Source organism: Scylla paramamosain, chromosome 33 (genome assembly GCF_035594125.1).
Source record: "Scylla paramamosain isolate STU-SP2022 chromosome 33, ASM3559412v1, whole genome shotgun sequence".
Classification (NCBI taxonomy): domain Eukaryota; kingdom Metazoa; phylum Arthropoda; class Malacostraca; order Decapoda; family Portunidae; genus Scylla; species Scylla paramamosain.
In genome coordinates this window covers 9,020,865-9,037,367 of record NC_087183.1, presented here as the reverse complement: position 1 = coordinate 9,037,367, position 16,503 = coordinate 9,020,865, and the positions used below count along the sequence as shown (strand labels likewise).

General features: G+C 41.5%; 1 protein-coding gene, 1 long non-coding RNA gene and 1 other non-coding gene across 7 annotated transcripts in view; 2 read left to right on the top strand and 1 right to left on the bottom strand.

Moving 5' to 3' along the window:
* The window catches only part of LOC135089634 (uncharacterized), a 59,227-nt gene extending 51,143 nt beyond the window's left edge, over positions 1-8,084 (top strand). The window contains exons 3-5 of one of the 2 annotated variants that reach the window (XR_010261563.1): positions 1,390-1,534; positions 3,743-3,841; positions 7,953-8,084. This is a non-coding gene — a long non-coding RNA (uncharacterized LOC135089634). The remainder of the gene's footprint in view (positions 1-1,389; positions 1,535-3,742; positions 3,842-7,952) is intronic. The other variant, XR_010261564.1, reaches the window with a different exon arrangement.
* LOC135089631 (cdc42 homolog) overlaps positions 2,708-16,503 on the bottom strand; it is a 105,091-nt gene continuing 91,295 nt past the window's right edge. The window contains exons 5-6 of one of the 4 annotated variants that reach the window (XM_063985469.1): positions 7,950-8,101; positions 2,708-3,871 (exon numbers count right to left, since the gene is read on the bottom strand). In XM_063985469.1, the coding sequence (XP_063841539.1) occupies positions 3,701-3,871; positions 7,950-8,101 (323 nt within the window). In that variant the 3' untranslated portion in view covers positions 2,708-3,700. Of the gene's footprint in view, positions 3,872-6,089; positions 7,770-7,949; positions 8,102-16,503 lie in introns of those variants that run through there. The other 3 variants (XM_063985466.1, XM_063985468.1, XM_063985470.1) reach the window with 3 other exon arrangements.
* Positions 3,003-3,076, top strand: Trnai-aau (transfer RNA isoleucine (anticodon AAU)). Its single transcript has one exon. It is a non-coding gene; the product is annotated as a tRNA-Ile (tRNA).

Sequence of the window (16,503 nt, the reverse complement as noted above, 5' to 3'; positions counted from 1 at the left end):
TGTAATTAGAATTCCCTCGTTTCCTTGCCTTTCATTTTCCTATTACTACCATCGCGGGATGTGTACTTTAATTTAAACTGAATGATAGTAATAATTCCCTGCAGTCTCTCTCTCTCTCTCTCTCTCTCTCTCTCTCTCTCTCTCTCTCTCTCTCTCTCTCTCTCTCTCTCTCTCTCTCTCTCTCTCTCTCTCCTCATCAGATGTCCATTTCCACCTTTGCATCTTCCATAGACTTCACTTGTTCCTCCGCCTTTACTCCTTTATTATTCTACCTTCCGCATCCATCATCCTGCGTCTCTTTCCTCACACAGTGCAGCCGAATGCGGAAGTGTTGTTTAAAATATCTCGATGGAAAATGAAGACTGCGTGTAGCTCGTCACAGGAAGCAGGTAGTGTGTTAGAGGAGAAAGATAACGCTGGGATTAAAAGATCGTATTCTGAAGGGCTTTATACTCTCGTGTAGATTTTCAAAGGCCACAGTGTTAGATTTTTCGTATTATCACGGTTATTTTTCCTATGATATTGAATTTAAGTAGAATCCTGAAAACCCCAGTGAATAGTGAAATCCTCAATCAGTTCACTCGCACTCTTTTGAAGTAAGTCGAGCTGTGACACCAAAATCTTTAAGAACAGGAAGCTTCATCTGCTCGACAACCACGCTCTGTATCTCAAATTAAAGTAATGTGCTGGTAACTTTTGGTAGAATCTTTAAATCTTATTATTTTCAATGGTGCTTGCGTTGTTCCTTACTGGGCCTCGGTGCTGGCAAAGACGCCAGACAGACAGACAGACAGAGCCCTCTTAACGATCAGACGGTGAGTGGCTCTGAAGATAATTGCAACTGTACTTGTAATATTTCGTCTTCATTGTGCACAATTGCTTATCACAAACTCTTGTATACCCTTGTTTGTTCTTCATTCCTCTCCACACACCCGAACCAAAACAAACCCAAACGCACCACCACTAGCAGTCCATTTGCTTCCTTTTCTTTCTCATACCAGTTCCTCATCCTGCCTTCTCTGTTGTACCTCTTCCACACACCGCGTTCCTCCTTTTCCCGTTCTCCTGTCCCCTAACATGTTTTCAAATTCCTTAACTTTTCCCATTCCATCTCAATCATCTTCCTTTCCATTCCTCTTCACTCATTCCCACGCCTACACCTTTCATAAGCTGTGGTCCTTCCTTCACGCGTTCCTTTTCACCCATCCCCTTTCCCTGCTATCTTATGAGGTGCCTTGTCATTCCAGTCCCATCTTAACTGTATTCCTTGCACTCCTCTACGTTAATGGACTCCGTACCTGCCTTCACTTACTTCCACCCTATCCTTTGACACTTCACCTCAGACCTTTCCCTTCAAGGCATTCATTTCCAGTTTTACATCTTCCATAGCCGCTGTTCGTTCCTTCCCCGCACGACCAGCCGCCCACCAGAGGGAGACAGCGACGTGGGCTTCTGTACATCTCTTGACACCTGCCAATACTCAGTAACACAGGCCGCTTGACGCCGCCACTGCCAGAGATTGCGAGTCTACCTGGTAATGGATTCGTGTGTGTGTGTGTGTGTGTGTGTGTGTGTGTGTGTGTGTGTGTGCTGGGGAAATGGCTTTGTGTGTGTGTCTTTTCGTCTGCCTGTCTGTGATCATCTACATTTTCACGAATTTGAGTCAAGTCTGATTTCTTTTCCTTGTTTCTGATCCAATGCTATTTTGTCATTTTTAAATCGTTTTCGTGATTTTTCATCTCCTGAAAGTGTTGGTTATTTTATTTTGTAATAATTTCATTTATTCATTCTTTTTTCATTCATATTTTTTTTTCATATACATATTCACATGACTTTTGCTCTACGTGTGCTTGTGTCTGGTTAGCTGTCTCTGTCTGTCTGTCTGTCTGTCTGTCTGTCTAGTGGGAAGGAAATAAAGAATATAGCTTGAGATACGAGGCAGATGTGAGCAGCCGTTTTGTAGGCTCGAAGGAGAGAGAGTTGAGAAATGCTGTGCTGTGCTGTGCCATGCCGTGCTGTGGCGTGCATGGACCAGATGCACCACCACACCGCCAATTTGTCTTCTGAATGCAAGAAGTTTTCTTGTCCTCACCTCCATGTCTCACTCAAGCCGCGCCTCCTGCCCGGCTTATGTGGGCACTCGGAATGTAGTGTGGTGTTCAGAGCATTTCATGAGATGGATGGATAAGCTTCTTCTGTCTGTCTTGCGTGGATTGAAATGAGAGTAAAATGTGTAGAATAGTTATTGTGATATGGTTCTAAGCTTCTTGTCTGACTTACCTAGATTGAAATAATGAAATGTTTATTAGTGAAATGTATAAATGTTTATATTTCGCGATATAGGTTGGTGAACCACTTCTGCCTCATGTGGATTAAAATACACTGGAATGTTCAAATATATCGTGGGCCCCTCGCACACCTGCCTCGTATCTCAAGCTGTAGTCTTTCCCACCAGAAAGATAAATAGACACACACACACACACACACACACACACGTGCAAGTAGACACACACACACACGTGCAAGTAGACACACACACACACACACACACACACACACACACACACACACACACACACACACACACACGTGCAAGTATATATATATATATATATATATATATATATATATATATATATATATATATATATATATATATATATATATATATATATATATATATATATTATCAGCATTCTGGAAACATGAAAACACTTGTGTGTGGTGAAGATTCAGTAACATGAGAAAAATGCAGGAAAGTTAATAGAGATGAGGTTCAGTGATAGAAATTAATGAACAGTTTTGTTTTGTGCACCAGATGGATTTTTTTTTTACACTAAGTATTGAAAAAAATTGCATCGAGGACTGGTTGCATGTTACAAATAATAAGTAAATGAATCAAAGCGTGTATATTTTGTTTGCGAGTAATAACCAGATCCTAAATTAACTTCTTTTTTCAGTTTTTTGTAAGTTTATAGGAGTGCAGTAACTTTGATGTTGTCGGCCTGTTAGCTCAGCTGGTTAGAGCGCCGTGCTAATAACGCGGATGTCGTGGGTTCGATCCCCATACGGGCCACAAAAATACAAGATCTTACTTTTCCTGCCATGGTACAGTAGTAATGCCCACGAAAGGGATCCGATAGATTTTAACATTGCTAATAGTTTACGATTTTTTTTTTTTTTTTCGTCGCCTTATGACACGCAAGAAATCGCATCACATCACCTTGTTTCCTGTGTGTGTGTGTGTGTGTGTGTGTGTGTGTGTGTGTCAAGCAAACTATTCTTGTTGGTGCTCTGAATGTTAGCAAAAGATGATCACAGTAGGGAAAGGATCAAGGGCGGTGCCTTTTCCCCTTCACCAGTGCTCCCTATTCAGTAATGCAACCCTCTACGTTTTCTATAAGGGTGTACTCTAAAAGACTGAATTGTGTATAATTCATTAATTGTTTCCTTGTCCTTCTATGGCAATAAAACTATCATCTATTTACTTTTCATTATTAATTTTTCATTACCATTCGTCGATGCAAACATTTATCATTTATTCATTATTCATTACGTGTTATTCATCACTCATTCACGCGAAGTCACTAGAACATTCATCATTCACTAATAGACTTTACCAGAGAGAGAGAGAGAGAGAGAGAGAGAGAGAGAGAGAGAGAGAGAGGCATACAGAATTGACGATGGATTTGCATTTATATTACAACACACGTGCACTTCGCCTGCCTTGCTTCTCCCACAGTGGCCCTTCAAACGCCCCTGAATCGACCCGAGTGACTCCCAGCTTCTTCATCCCGCCAGGCACTCCCGGGTAGGCTGCCTTCGACACCTTGGCCACCAGGTCGGAACTCCACACTGCACCACTGGAAAGCTGAGCGATTGCGTAATCAGTGGTGGTGGTGGTGGTGGTGGTTGTGGTTGTGGTTGTGGTTGGTAGTAGTAGTAGTAGTTGCAGTTTTATTAGTAGTTGTAGTAGCAATGGTTTTAAGTAGTGGTGGAAATATAGTAAAAAGATGAGGAGAAATAAGGGATAGAAGCAGTTGAAAGGAATCGAATAGTAATATTACTAGGAAGGAGGAGTACTAGTAGGAGGAGGAGAAAATAAAGACAAAAGGAAAGGAGGTGATAGGGCTGGAAGAACTTAGTAGTTGGAGGAGGAGTAGAAAAGTACAGAATAAAATAGGAAGAAAAGGATGATAGTGGTAGTAGTAGTAGTAGTAGTAAATAGCGGCGGTGGTGAGAGAGGACAAGAAAAATCGGACGGAAAGGAAGTGGAAGGAAAGAAGGAAGAGAGAGTGAGATGATTAGTATTATTAACTTTGAAACTCGTTATGAAAAGTGATCCTGAGTAGTTGTTGTTGTTGTTGGTGGTGGTGGTGGTATTGTTGTTTGGCATGACTTTTTTTCATTTACCTGTATACCTACTCAGTTTTTTTTTTTTTTTTTTATTTCAGCACATCGATTTATTCACTTTACATATCGCTTACTTGTTTACTCGTTTCCGTCTGTATTGCTCCAGTGGCTAGTTTCTGAATTCCTTCCATCTTTGATCTCATTCTTTCTCAGTCCTGCTTTTCAACTCACAACAGTCTTTCGTTTATGAGTGTTTGGTTGATTGAGTTTTGTTTGTGTTCCGCGTACGAAATTTTCTTCCCCCGATTGAAACAGGTAATTAGTGTTTGTGTTGTTTGGTTAATTGAGTTTTGTTTGTGTTCCGCGTACGAAATTTTCTTCCCCCGATTGAAAAAGGTAATTAGTGTTTGTGTTGTGACGTTTCCTCCAGCACGTTTTACACTAAGGTTTTCAAGCGCAAAGCTCGTGCTGTGTCATTTGTGTTTGCGCCCATTCCTGGGAAATTATAATTATTTGCGAGTCATGAAAGGCAAAGGAAAATTAAAATAGAAATGAAAGTGCTGATGATCATTAATGTATTAGAAAAAGTGTGTGTGTACGTGTGTGTGTGTACGTGTGTGTGTGCGCGTGTGTGTGTAGGCTCGCAACTAACATGTACATCGTCGGGATTCACTTCCATGCTGTTAGCGTGTTTCGAAAATATTTTTTAAGCTACGATTCACTCGTATCTTTTATTTATATTTTTATTGAACTGTTGATTTGGCTCTAGGATGGGAGATTTTTTTCCGAGCCAAATATTCCGTCGTGCGAAATATTATTTACTTTGTGTGTGTGTGTGTGTGTGTGTGTGTGTGTGTTTAATTTATTGCCATAACGGCTTTTACAATGAGAACTACAATTACTGACACAGTCTGTCGAGCTAAAATCTCCTTGACAGACAGATGTTTCATAATATTGTACATATAAAATACAGACAATCTGTTTATAATATTTACAAGTGTGCATAAATTTTTTGTTAATAATTAATTTCATATATCACTTATAAAATGGACTATGGACTCTGAAGACTACGTACATGATATTTTACTTATTCTTAAACAAAAATATATTATTTGTAAAAAATAAATTCTTGATTTCTATCGGGAGCGAGTTCCATACATGAGGGCCTTTACACATTATGCTATTTTTAAATAAAGTTGTATAAAAGTTTGGACTTGCTAAACTGTTGTCATTACCTCTTGTGTTGTACTGATTGCCTAGGAATTTAAAGGGTTGAGCATCTGAAAATTTGAATGTTCTAAATATTAATAATAACAGGAAATATTAATGAACTGAGTGAACGGTTAACAAGTTATAGTTAGCAAACGCATCAGCTGTGAGTCAGATTTTCTCATGAAAAACATACACCTAAATATTTTTCCCGTGTTGCTAATAGCCTGTCAAGAAAGGACGGCCAAGTGCACGCACACGTAGATATAGAATAATTAAGAAATGATAACATAGTGTAATAAATAGTCATCAAGGCATCCGCTTTATGGTAATGTCTGACCCTGTACAATATACCACACGATTTTAGTAACTAGAAGCACACTTCCTTCATATGCAGGTTCCAGTATAAATATTCATCTAAATATACATCAAGAAGTTTTATATGTGGGACACGTTCTACTAATTCCCCTTCAAACATTACAGAAGGTAAATAATTTTTCACAACTGTTAGAAAAAAAAAAAAAACACACAGATGGGTCTCTGACACGGAAGCAGTAGTCATTCCAAGGAAAATCAGCAAAGTACCTCCTCAGGTCCCCCCCCCCCCCAAAATAGCAGACGCAAAACGCCAGAGGCACCTCCGCTTAGGGGGATCCTGAGGAGGGATTGGAGCGATAGGATAAGATACAGGTATGAGATTATGATCGGAGGATCATAGCGGAGAAGAGAGGTAGACAGCATAAGCAGAAGGATTAGAGGTTAGGAAAAATGTCTAGAATGTTGGGAGCATCTCCAAGACATACTTTGTCTTTGTAACATTGTCTCAGCTTATTGCTCTTTACCCAGTTATTTAATTATATTATTTCAAAACATAAATTCAAATAAAGGACATGTATATTCTTATCAGTTAATAAAAAAAAAGTGGTTTTGTGAGTATCTGTCGTCGTGTGTGCGTGTGTGTGTGTGTTTAGCTGGTATGATTTACTGCAGCGACTCCATCAAAAATTTGTTAACATATTTCAAGGTGAAATTGATGAAGCACTATATTGGCATTGCTTAAACTTCCTCTTTCTTGTTATGAAGTCGGCGTTTTTCATGCGGAACAGCGGCCAAGGACACAAAACTATAGACGTAAAAAACTCGCTATTTTTTTATTCAGAAAAGAAGAAAAAAAGATGAAAAGAAACGATTATTTGATTTTAGGTGAGTTCCATGAGTCTGATCAGCATCAATCCACAACATTTGTTTCTTTCTCACATTACTCTCGCGTCTGAGTGCCTTTTTTATTTCCTGTTTTTTTACGTATATTTTTCCCCCCTTTAGGATGTAGAACAACTGAGAATACAACCATCCTTAACCACAACTACAAAAAATTACGGAAATATAATAATAATAATAATAATAATAATAATAGTAATACAAGACGATTCAAATTGGCTCATTTATCTGACAAATCGCCTAGTCGCCCTGCATGTGTTTTTCTGTTTGTATCTTTTGTTTGTGTGTTTGTCACGCGTTTGAACAATTCCTCTCTGATCAGTCATGGGACCAATTTGCTCTTTTCGGCGAACGATTCATAGCAGCGGTGGTAAAGAATTAGTGATTGGGAGGATTGGAGGATCAGTCTTTGCGGTGGCGGGTTGTGTGTCGCGGCGCCGGGATGAATAACCCAATCAGGCAACTATTAAGTGAATGGTGACGGCCTTGGGGGGTGATTGCGTTGGGGAAGTTAAAAAAAAAAAAAAAATGGATTGAATTTAAGAAAAAACGTTTGGCTGAGAAAAGTGGGAAAATAATGGTGGTAGCTGTTGTAGTAGTAGCAGTTGTTGTTGTTGTTGTTGTTGTGGAAGTGAATATAGTAGAAGTAGTAGTAACGTTGGGGAAGTTAAAAAAGTAAAAAAAAAAAAACGTTTGAAAATAGTAGTAGTAGTAGTAGTAGTAGTAGTAGTAGTGTAAGGAGGATACTAAATCGAGGTGAGAGTGGTGCACAAAGTGTGTGTGTGTGTGTGTGTGTGTGTGTGTGTGTGTGTGTGTGTGTGTGTGTAAAGTGGCAGGTATCATGTGCTGTGCCTGGTTCGCTGCAGGAGTTCGGTAGCCTCAGCCCGGCGTTCATCTTCTCATAGTGAGCGTGTGCCAGTCAGCGTCTTGATATGCTGCCCCCGCTAACGCAGGCCACATCAGTGCTGGCTCGTCTCTGGTTCTCTCGTCTCCCAGAGAAAAAATATAAATAATGCACTCTGCGCTATTCTATTTAGTTCAGATTAAACACCTGCGCATCTTACCTAAATTATAGAACATTACCACGTTGAAATGCAGCAATGTAAGTGTAATATAATTTGATAAGTATTAATGGCTGGCAGTAATAGCAGTAATATACTTATTCTTACCAGGAACAAGACGAACACGGTACAGGATGCCCTAAGAAATACCGGCCATTTCTCCTGCTCAGTAGCGCGGAAGGACGAGCAGGTCATCACAATAACTCCTCGGATGACGTACAGTGCCAGTCCATTACGGCAGGCAGGGTGGCGTGCGGCGGCTGATGGAGGGAGGTAAGAGTAAATGGCCCGAAACAGATCACCTGGACCACTATCGCCAGGCCGCCCCAACGCAACTGTCTGGCCTGCCATAACCCGCTGCAAGCCCACAGGTGTCCACTTAATCACGAGGACAGCGTCACGGGCCACACAACAACCCCCACTGCCGTTAAAGCACCGCCACACGTCCCTGAGGCTGCGGGCGTGTTCACCATGAATTAAACCAGTACTGGAGGCCTCTGAACGGCGCCAGTTAGTCACACTGATCGGGACCAGCGTAAATAATTCAAAATTTCGTCAGGGATTTGTATTTTTCATGGTATTCTGCAGCACCTTCTTGCCTCCTTTTTAATGCAAGACCTCTGGCTAAGGGAAAGAAAAATAGTCGAAAAAGAAATCCCACTAAAGGCCCCGTACCTAAAGGAGATCGCTCGAAAGCAAGTCTAAAATTAGCTGGTCGAGTGTCCTGAGTTTTTTCTATTCTGCTTGCTTCTCACTCCCATCCACTTTGCTGGCTTATTAAAACTCTCCTAGCGTCTGCATTTATTTTCTAACTCATTCAGCACCACGACTTTAATTTATATATTATAGATGTGAACGGAGGACTTTTTTTTTTTTTTATGTAAGAGGTACTGGCTAATGGCAAGAAAAATGAAAGGTGCAAGTCCCTAAAGGTCAAAAGGAACATCCGAAATTGGAGTCTTGAAACTTTGTTGGAAGAGTTCGTCATAGGGAGGGGGAGGGACAGAAGCAGGCAGGGAGTCCAAGTTGAAGTTGATACATTTCGTCAACAAAGTGTTATCTCAGTGTCCCTTTTTTTTTTTTTTTTCTCCCTTAACAAGATTCCTACTTTAATAACAGGAGAAACACTCTTGAGAACTCGGCTAATCATCTCTGTGACCTTCGAGAATAGTCGTGGTGAGACAGCAAAGCGTTTCGAAATACGGACTCAAATGACTACTGACACTCTAATGACCACTGACACTCGTATCTTTCAGTTAACATCACTTATCACTGAATGCACTAATCCACTAACCCAGCGTTCCGTATTTCCTCTGACATGCACAACAATCCCAACCATGACACGACACGCAGTATTGACGCTTACGAGCCAGAGGTTTATCTGCACCAGTGTCAGGCCGCGTGACGTGTGAGCCTCAGATTCCATGGCCGCGTCCCCAGCGTCGATAAATCATCACAACGAAAATGGAGTGTTTCAATTCAGGAAGCCGCACGTGGAACATGAAATCCCGTCGTGTTTGCTTTGCTGCTCTGACTCCCCTTCACTCTGGTGCGACAAAGGTGATCGTAGTTGTGGTGGTGGTGGTGGTGGTGGTAAAAGTAAAGATTGTGACGAACAGTAATTGTAGTAGTAGTAGTAGTAGCAGTTGCCGTAAAATCAAGGAAAAAATAAGTACTTTTCAGATTTTAATATAATAGTTGTGGTTAATTGGGACACAATAGGATAATTAACTGGAAACTTTTTGGGGGGGAGTAAGAAAATTGCCTCACTAACTCCATCACATCTTTAAAAACAAAACAAAAATTACCAACACACTAATACATAGACCCAATCAGTCCTATTTTCCCATTATTTTGGTGTCCTACGTTCGCTAACCCACAACTTCCACCATATTAAAAACCAGCCCACAGTTCCCATATCTTGAAAGACCGAAGTGACACCAGCGCACTGACTAAAACTAAACTGTTCTTTATATTCGTCACATCAGATCACATTTTCTTTCCTGTGTGTCTGTGGCCAAGCAAACTGTTCTTCTTGGTACTTTGAATGTTAGCCTTTATATTCGGCAAAATAGCGTTTATTTATTTATTTTTTTCTTTCTTTTCCTCGTGTTTGGTTTCCCTGGTCGGTCCTTCCCGCGCATAACAAAACACACAAACACACTTACACGTCCCGCAGCGGAAACACGGGGACAAAAACACTGAATTATTTTTCGTTTATCTGTTCTGTTTTGGACGTACGCATGGCCATTAAACATTGACATCCCTGCTACTCCCTTCGCTCTCCCCCCTCTCCCCTCGCTCCCCACCCTCTCCCCTCGCTCTCCCCCCTCCCTCTCCCTCTCCCCCTTGTTTGATTATCAGCCTAGGGCCCTAAAAATGGCACACCAGCTTCGTGATAATTTCTGGTACACTTTAATCGCCAATGCCTCGCTATAAAGGTGAATGTCAGGTAATTAAGTGACGATACGAGTATTTTAGTTTGATAATTTGGTGGGTAATATGGCTTCTGGTACCAGCTTAATTACGGGGAGAGAGAGAGAGAGAGAGAGAGAGAGAGAGAGAGAGAGAGAGAGAGAGAGAGAGAGAGAGGATGGGGGGGGAGGGACGAAAATTGGAACCAGACAGGTAGAATTTGCACGTTTCGAAATTTTTTAATCTGCTAAATTCATGTGAAACGATGCTCCCTTCTCTCTCTCTCTCTCTCTCTCTCTCTCTCTCTCTCTCTCTCTCTCTCTGCTTATCGCGCCACAAAGTTAACCGTTGCTCAACTTTGTGCTTAACTTGAGGAACACGAGCCCGCCACCTCTCTGCAAGGACCTGAGTGACTGAACTATTGAAAATATCCAGACTAGAGCGGCAGGAGCGATATTTGTGAGAGTTGGCGGGAGATGCCTTGGAAATCCCCACAAAAATTATTGGGAGTGGACGTCTGTTACTTGAGGTGACATTCATTAAAGTGACAGTCACACTGCCTTATTTAGCCAATGGGAAGTGCACCCCTGCAGTAGTGATGACCTTGGCCCATCCTGTGTGCTGTTGTTGCCGTGTCTCGTTTGCTTTCTTGGTAATGGAGGCCCACGCCGCCCCACGTCTTTTCTCATATGCTGACTGGACGAGGAAGGAAAGTCTCATCATCGGTCCAAATGAGTTTCTTTTTATTGGTCTTTACCACCTTAGGGCTCGTTATCTCCCGCATCCTTAAAAAAAAAAAAAATGCGCTGGCTCAGGATTGGTGAACCACTGAGACAATATATTTCGACTTTGCTCGCAATCTAATTTGCTTACAAAGAGACCGAATTCATACATTCACATCCTTAAAAAATCAAAGGTAAAATTAATTTGTCCAAAAAAAAAAAAAAATGTAAAATCATTGCATTAATAGCACGAAATTAAAGATTTAAATGTTTTGCACCGTCATCATTCCATACTGCAGATTTACTTGCTTCTGTTCTTAAGTTTTGGCCTTTTTACATTTTTTAAGGTTAATACAACACTAAGCACAACTATAAGCATAATTCTGTAATAATTCTGTAATTTTTTGTGAACAAAGACACAGGAGATTGAAAAAAGAAAACGGGCAGACACTTTTATATCCTCGTCTGTCTTACTTGTCCTTCACTTGTGTTCCCTTGTGGTTGATGCGAGGAATACCACGGAGACTCCTCGCCAGGTGTGGATTCTACGTGACGCAGGTGTGACGCTCTGTCCCAGGTAGTTGAATTATTAACCTGGGGACATTGTTACCTTTGTTCTTTTTTGGTTCTTTCTCTTTTGCAGTTTTCTTTATTGTTCGTTTTTTCCTCTATCTTTTTCGCCTTTTTTTTTCGTGCTCTCATTGTTTGTTGCTTGGGGTTTTTTTTTTTATTGTTCTAAGTCTTAATTATTGTTACTGTTGGTGTATCCGTTTCCCTTCATTATTCATTCCTACGTTTTTCCACTTTTATTTCTTTTTTAATCTATTTATTTTGATGTTCTTTTGTTTGTATTATGATATTCCTGCTCTCCAGTTTTTTTTTTTTTTTATTTCGTTTATTATTCTCCCTTGTAAATCAACTTTTTGCCACAGCTTTCCATTATTATTACTGCTATTACGGTTTTCCTCTGTTTACTTTTCTGCTTTGCTCCAATGTTTCCCTTAGTCTTTGCCGTGTTCTAGTTCCCCTTATCCCAATATTGTTCGAATTTTCCTCTTTTCCCTTTTCCTGTGAGCTGTTTTCCTTTATTCCCTTCCCTTTTCCAGTGTGGTGTTTTCCTTTATTCTCTTTCCATTTATTGGGTGCTGTTTTCCTTGATTCCCTTTCCTGTGTGCTATGTTCCTTTCTTGCCGCTTTCTGTTCACCGTACCTGTCTTCCAGCATTCCTTGAGATCACTCCTAATGCTTCCTTCGTGACGTGCACCACTTCCCCCTAGTGTTCCTCATGCTCCGGACGTGGCCGTGCTGAGGTCTTAGGTATTCAGTGCAGGCGCGGCCACATAACCCATCTGGAGCCTCCTGTCCAACTCCAGGAAGCTCAGGAAGCGTCCGGGATTCATTTAAGGTTCCTAAACTCTCTGGAGGAAAAGTCACTCATCGAAGCAACTTGATTCGTCTCATGCCTGGCGGAGTTGTGTCCCTGGGGCGCTGCTGCTGTGGCTCAAGGTGTGTGAAGGCCTGAAGGGAATGGTGAGTTGCTAGGAAATGAGTGTTTTTCCACAATCCCCAGAACATGTAGGAAATAGTACTTTAGAAACTCGTGTTGACTTTCTGAAGCCTCTCAGATGTAAGTGAGTACGAGGAAACTGGTAAACTGGTTGAGAAATAGAGCGACAGACGAGCAGAGTAAACAAAGTAATCACTGTGTTCATGCCTCGAGTGGAAAATTGTATCTCTGGGGAAATTGTAGTGGTGACTTGCAACTTAATAGATTTGAAAGAAAGAAAGAAAGAAAAAAAAAAACTGGTACAGGAGTGTTAGATGACTGAAATAGAAAGTAATCACGTTAGTCCTGACTCAAGATTTAAAAGGCAGAGAATTTTTTAGATACTTGTTAGAGATAAGGGGTAGATATAAAAAGTACGTCTTACGCAGTGACTGCCACATGGAGGCTTCCTGGCTGCTTCGAGCTTCCCTTAACGTTGTGTCGATAAGTAGGGAAAGGTTGACTTGATAATCTGATCCTTATCATCAAGGTATCTATTACATGAAGACGCTTGTCGTGTGGGAAGTTGTGTAGTAGTTTGTGGAGAAGATAGGATTACGTGACAACCTACGTAACAGATTCCTCTCTCTCTCTCTCTCTCTCTCTCTGGGTGGGAGTAAATGCGAGGTGGAATGGGGTGGGTGTGGGTGGTGGGAGTAAATGCGAGGTGGAGTGGGCTTAAGGGAAGTGCGGAGTCCTAGATGACAGCGGTGGCAGCGGGGGCGTCACAAAGCTCAGTGTGACAGCAGTAATACAAAGACCTGTGTTGGTGCGTCAAGGCAGCTCAGAAGGATAGGGTGCTTTCATTTCTTCAAGTTTATTATTTTCACTCCTATTTCTCTTTCACTCCTATTTCTCTTACTACTTTGTTTTCTGTGGGCAGGTTGTAGGTGCTAATGTATTCTGAGGCAGGCCAACATTTTCATAACTAATCCTTTTGGCTCTTTTCCTTAAGTTTTTTGGTAGCGTTGGCCCATTATCCTCTTACATAAAACAAAAAAAAGCTACATTCCGTTTTCTCTCTTGTTACCCTCCGTTTTCCTCTGCCTCGTTTCTTGGTAATGCTGTGAGGGGGTACTCGTGTGCCTTCCTCGCCCACCTGTGCCGTGTGGGCGTGTCATTGTGTGGGCTGCCTCCCTTCCGGCGCGACAGGATCAGTGTAGCAATAAAGGATGTGCTCTTTCAGCTCTCTCTTTGCCTACACTCTTGCTGATGCAGACTACTGATGAATTTTATTTGAATAATTTGTTTTAATCTATCACACTGTTGTTATTGCTTCTGTCGTGTTGAATTTTCATATTAATTTACTTATGATACTACGAAAGCTACTACTACTACTACTACTAATAATAATAATAATAATAATAATAATAGTTTACTGCTACTGCCATTAAAACTTTTATGGCACTACTGCTGCTGCTTAATAGTATACCACTACTATTTATTATTACCGTTAATCTAATACTGCTGCCACCACCACCACCACCCACCGCTACCACCAAAAGCAACTCTTAAATAAACACTACAAAGTATATCACGGAACTACAAAAGTGATTATACCACCAGCACTACCACCACCATTACCACTGACGAGGAAACTATATTGCAGGTGTGGTGGTGTGGACGTGACCAAGGCGTGCAGGTGTCGCAGAAAGGTCACTAATGAGGAAAAACTTTAACAGATCTACCTGACCTTTTCACCACCACCACTGCCAAGAAGCTTCAGGAATATTCACTATAGTGTTAAAACGTTCTTGTGTTTTATGATGTGGTACTTAAACGTTTTTCCGACACTCTCTCTCTCTCTCTCTCTCTCTCTCTCTCTCTCTCTCTGGCGAAGCGATATAGAGAGGCGGCTGATGGCTTCGTGTTTGCAACCAGGTACATACGTACATATAACATAGCCATACATATATGTATGTATGCATGGATGCATGCATACATACATACATACATGCATACAAAAATGGTAACTTCATGCGGGAAACTGTTACATATAGTAATGAGAGAGAGAGAGAGAGAGAGAGAGAGAGAGAGAGAGAGAGAGAGAGAGAGAGAGAGAGAGAGAGAGAGAGAGAGAGAGAGAGACGAATTGAAGCGACAGGTTACTAGTGCGTGCGTGCGTGCCCCCTCTGCCCGTCCATCGCTAAGGTGGTCCAGCTTCATCAAACTAATTAATAGTGGAGCTCAGAGATTCGCCGCGTGCTCAAGGTGGAAACTAAGGCGAGGCAGGTGGCGAGTTAGCATACATATTATACTCGTATTGTAAACACTGGCTGATTGTTGTTATGGTGTTGAAAGCGAGCGAGAAGACAGCCCTTGAGTGACAGCCAATAGCGAGGGAGGTGTTGTGGCGGGTACTAACTTTACTACTTAACAGGACAGGAGCGGCAGCGAGTGAAGCCTGAGAGTGACAGTGGACAAGCCGACCTGTTTGTGAGAGTGAAGGATGCTTTAAGTTGAGGCGGAGTAAATAAAGTGTTGAAGCGTGGAGGAGAAACGCGAGGTATTGGCAGCAGAGAGGAAGGGCGGTGAGAGCTTAGAGGTGTGGCACTGCGGAGGAAGAATGGGTGGTGGGAGGTGCAAGTCTGGTGGCAGGAGGGGGGAAAAAAAAATGTAGAGAGGATTATTGTTGGTGTGGGGCTGCGAGGAGACCAGATAAGGGCTGGGAGGGATAGAAGAGGATACCAAACTTGTATCCTGTAGAGCATAATGGGCGGGGAAGAGGAAAGGGCGTTAGGGAGACTGACGGAGAGAATGAGAGGCGTCATAGGTAGAAAGGTAGAAAAGGTGGTGTGTTACATGAATATACTTAGTCCCGTCAGTTTCTCCTGAATGAAGGCAAATTACAGGAGTGAGGCTTACTGGAGTTCATGTGGGGGGTAACTTTCTCATCGTTCAAGATTGTGGCTTCTGTGATCCAGCTGTCGGTAATCTTCAAACAGCGAAGACTTATTATCCAACAAGTGAAGTAAATGCTCGTGATTCAACTTGTCTCAAGTCAACAGCCGGTGAAGCACGAGTGACAGGAGGATAAATTCTTCACACAAGCCACCAGTACAACAACCCTGGCCAGGCAGGCACGTGGACACAGGTGTGTGTTATAAAAGTAAGGAGCGCAATAATGTGTAATAGTGGGAGTTTTGTAATGTGGAATGATTGAAGCAATCAACAGCCACATACTTTTACAGCAATGGTTGGTTGGTGTAAATAAGTACTTGTTGTCATTGGCGTAAGCTTCTGTGCTTCATGCCCAATATTCATTTCACTTTGGTTTATCACAAAATTAAAATTTCATCACATTTTTGTAAGTCCATACATTCAGCACTAAAGCTTTATTAAATCGTCCATTAGCCAGTTGTGTTGGATGAGCAATTAAATTTTATAACTCCTTGACAAGAAATATCAGAATGGCAATATTTATAACATGAATATTGATTAAAAAGATTCCAGTAAAAAAATTTCCAGTCATGTACTCACATTTTACATAATGCATTGCATAACGGGACAAAAGTAACACACCAGCACTTACTACTGTACCCGTGCTCACCACACCTGATGCCGTAGTCCCAAACTTTCATTTCTACTGGTTATCACATTCCGTAGGGTGTCCACTTATTGGTGAGGGATTTGTGGTGGTGGTGGCAGGGATGAGCCTTGCACCTGCCACTACAAATTGTTGAAATTACTCGTAGTCTAATCATTCACTGCTTCCAACAGGAGCCTACACTACCTCGTCGTTGATTGGTCCGTATCTGAGGCAGCCCGTCTCTTGTTCAGTCCTTCGGCAGGGTTTGCTACACATGTTTTCTCCTCCTGTATCTTTAGTTTTTTGTTCAGTATTGGTTAGTTTCTTGATCACTGGACAGAAGAATGATAGTAGATAATGAATATATTAAAAAAACAAAAAGAATAATCGAGATGAGCGGATCACAATGTTGTTAAATGTTGTATACCGCTCTTTGCTTTGCTTTGTTTA